At 48.5% G+C, this 3073-nt stretch overlaps 1 protein-coding gene across 1 annotated transcript; it reads right to left on the bottom strand.

Moving 5' to 3' along the window:
- Nucleotides 1–307: 307 nt before the first annotated feature.
- On the bottom strand, nt 308–1276 carry LOC123115973 (stress response protein NST1-like). The gene is made up of 2 exons (XM_044537000.1): nt 1004–1276; nt 308–925 (listed from the first exon to the last, which is right to left on the bottom strand). The coding sequence occupies exons 1-2, from the start codon at nt 1217–1219 to the stop codon at nt 539–541; spliced, it is 603 nt and encodes a 200-aa protein (XP_044392935.1). The 5' UTR covers nt 1220–1276; the 3' UTR covers nt 308–538.
- Nucleotides 1277–3073: the final 1797 nt, after the last annotated feature.

Here is a 3073-nt window from a genome sequence, read left to right as displayed (position 1 = left end):
TGCAGAAATTCATCCATTTTTATGGACTGAGGAGAGCGAGGATGAAGATGATATCTTCATGCCGCCGCTTCCGGGTGCTGCATCATCAAAGGGCAAGAGTTCTGCATCGTCTAAGGGCAAGAGTACTGCATCCTCGAAGAGCAAGAGTTGTGCATCGTCCAAGGGTAAGAGTTCTACATCCTTGAAGGGCAAGAGTTCTGCATCGATGGAGAATGACGATGATGCCTTCATGTAGTTTTTAAGCTGTATTCCAGTTCTACCGTTTAATTCGGATGTACTTGCATTATTAGTTTGTACTCTCTTATTGTAGGGCATTATGTTCTATCTTAATTTTATTTTGTAGTTGTTGCACGATGTTCGATATTAGTGGAGGGAAAGAAAATGCCACTACTTTATTCTAAAACTATATTTTTTCCACAGTGACACGGCACAACTGAAAATAAGATACATTGTAGGAATAAACCTACATTTAACTCCTGAAATAAAGCTACATTAAAGTACAGAAATAAAGATACAAATGATTGCGAAATTTAAAATACTACCACAGGAATCTACTGAGTCCAGCGTGGATATTTTCCTTTTCCATCGCCAGCTTTTTCTGCTGCCTTGGCCTCACGAGCCCTTTCTTTCTTTCTCTGCCTCTCCGCCTCACGAGCCTCCTTTCGCTGTCGTTCCTGCTCCTCCATGCGACGAGCCTCTTCCCTGTTTTTCTATCCCATTTCCTGAAAAAACGGTGTTGCTCCGCATAGTATTCTTTTAACTCTCTCTCTTGCTCTGCTTTCTCCTCAGCTTCCGCCTTCTTGCGTCGCTCTTCCGCAAATAAACTATTCCACGCACGGCGACTTCTTTCACGAATCTCAGTCACTGCCCAAGCCGGCTTCTCCGTGTCAATCCAATGATAGTACATGCACAGAGGCGGAGGAGACTACAACAAGAAACAAGAATGTTACTAAAGAATCAATGAAAATACCAACAATATCTATTCGTGATGGTTAAAGTATACCGGAGGCTTGTCGTACTCTGAAATAGCTACGGCAGGATCTTCCTCATAATTGGCGCACATGAAAAACTTCATGCCCAACCAATCTGAAAAATCCGTCACCTCCTTCACCTTGCAAAGATCGCCACACCAACACCGCAGGACTGCCACCCCAGAAGGCAAACTAGCATTCTTCATTTTCCTCGGCCTAATGCTTTGATCCGAACAAGGCAAACTCATATCGACTGAAAAAATGTGTTACACACTTTGCGCACTGGCGAATTCTAGGATGGCTGGACGAGAGCCTCATTGTCTTCTTTTATAGGCTCAGACGATTTCTAGGATGGCTGGACGAGAGCCTCGATGTCTTCTTTTATAGGATATTTTAGGATCCCTGTAGTGTCGGCACAACAGGAAACCTCGGATTCCCGCAACGAGTGAGTGTATTTCTGCAGTGCCGTCGCGTCCTCTCAAGCAATAGCCAGCATGCGCGAGGGAATTAGCTAAGTCTGCAACAGGGAACCTGTAGCCGCGCATGACTCAAGCAAAACAAGCAAAAGCAGGCTATCAGCATCAATTTTTGAATCATCGGAATGAGCGAAGTTTGTATGGGAATCAGCGCCGTCAGTCACGAAATCAGTGTTGCCACGCATGCAGAACAAAAGATGCCGCCAGCAACAGTAGCGGCCTGGCCCACGCCTCGGCCCGCGCGCAGCAGAGGCTGTCGGCCAGCCAGCGCGCCAGGAGGATGCCGCCTCAGCCAGTGGCGGCGAGGCCCACTGGCGGGGCCCGGGCGCAGCAGAGGCTGTCGGCCAGGCAGCGACCGCGCCAGGGCTGGCCGCCTCGCCCGGTGGCGGCAGGGCCCACCTGGCCCGCCCCGTTCCGTCACGCCGCGACACACTATGGGGAATCCGTTCTCGCTGGGTGGCCGCCTCCGGCGGTGGCGGCAGGGCCCGCCGCCTCCTGGCGTGGCGGCAGGTGCCACGTGTCACCTGCCGCGCCTGCCGCCACCGCTGAGGGGGTCCTTTTTGTCAAAATAATCCAGAGGTAGTCTTTTTTTGTCAATTCATCTCGGCAGGGGGTCCTTTTGGACAAAAAATCCTAGCCGCGACACTGCCATGGTCCGGTCGGATGGACCTCACGGCATTGGTCGCGTGGATAAGGTAAGAGAAAATATAGTCGGTAAATTAGAAGGAAGTTGTTTTATGTGTGGTGGGGTCCACAAATACAGTTGTTGGCGTTTGATTGGCCCTGCAGGCTATTGCGTGCAGGGAACCCAGCACGAGAGAAGAAGAATGAAAAACGCCCAGCCGTTTCAAACTCGAGAGAAGTCTCAATGTCCATCCGTATTCATGGTGCAAACGGAACACATGCATGCAGGATGTGGGTGGAGAGTTGGTGACGTGGCTACATTGCTTACTTGGATAGCTTGCATGTCAAGAGAATTAGTTTAGTAGGGATAAACTATTTAGGTATTATAAATCTTCAGACGTTTGCTAGTAAGTTCCTTTCACACAGTAAAAATGGAAATAGCACTACCAAACAGAAGCGTAAAACACAACTATCTATGAGGAATTGAGGATGGTGACATGATGGTACTAACACTGAAGAGAGCATACAGTCATCATCTTCTCTAAACATCCAATTATTTCGCCACTGCAGAATTCTTAGAAAGATCCTTCATACCTGCACATCTGTTTTCTCCACGGATATCTCCTCTACCTAATCATACAAATTTTTTATTGGCATCTGTATCACTCAAAGTAACGGATTCCATGAACTATTATAAGAGGTAAGTTACAGTCTTATAGATGGGAAGAAACAAAGTTTAATGAAGGTGAAACCTGGTTGTCTGGTTAGCTTGGAGGATGGGATTTGACATCAATTTGAAGTGGACAACACCAGCAGCCATGACCCGAGTGCCCAAACCAATTCCCAAACTTCCCGTGATGGCACCTTCCTGCCAATTGTGCAGGTACGAGGGGCTTCAGCCATAAGGTCAGTGGTGGCAACGTATGGTCTTCCTAGTGGGCGGGATGGCAGCAGCAGCACTCCACGAAGACAAGGAAAAGGAGGTCCGGGGAGATGGAGGGG

The sequence above is a fragment of the Triticum aestivum genome, chromosome 5B, assembly GCF_018294505.1.
Source record: "Triticum aestivum cultivar Chinese Spring chromosome 5B, IWGSC CS RefSeq v2.1, whole genome shotgun sequence".
Taxonomy (NCBI): Eukaryota; Viridiplantae; Streptophyta; class Magnoliopsida; order Poales; family Poaceae; genus Triticum; species Triticum aestivum.
Note: the sequence above shows the minus strand (reverse complement) of the source record. Positions and strands in the feature narration are given on the sequence as shown.

What these genes read in the sequence shown, in the direction of transcription:
- LOC123115973 (XM_044537000.1), bottom strand. Translation starts at nt 1,219, where the DNA reads ATGAGTTTGCCTTGTTCGGATCAAAGCATTAGGCCGAGGAAAATGAAG. An exon ending in CAGAGTACGACAAGCCTCCG is followed by an intron (nt 926 to 1,003) that starts GTATACTTTAAC and finishes TTCTTGTTGTAG; the next exon opens with TCTCCTCCGCCTCTGTGCAT.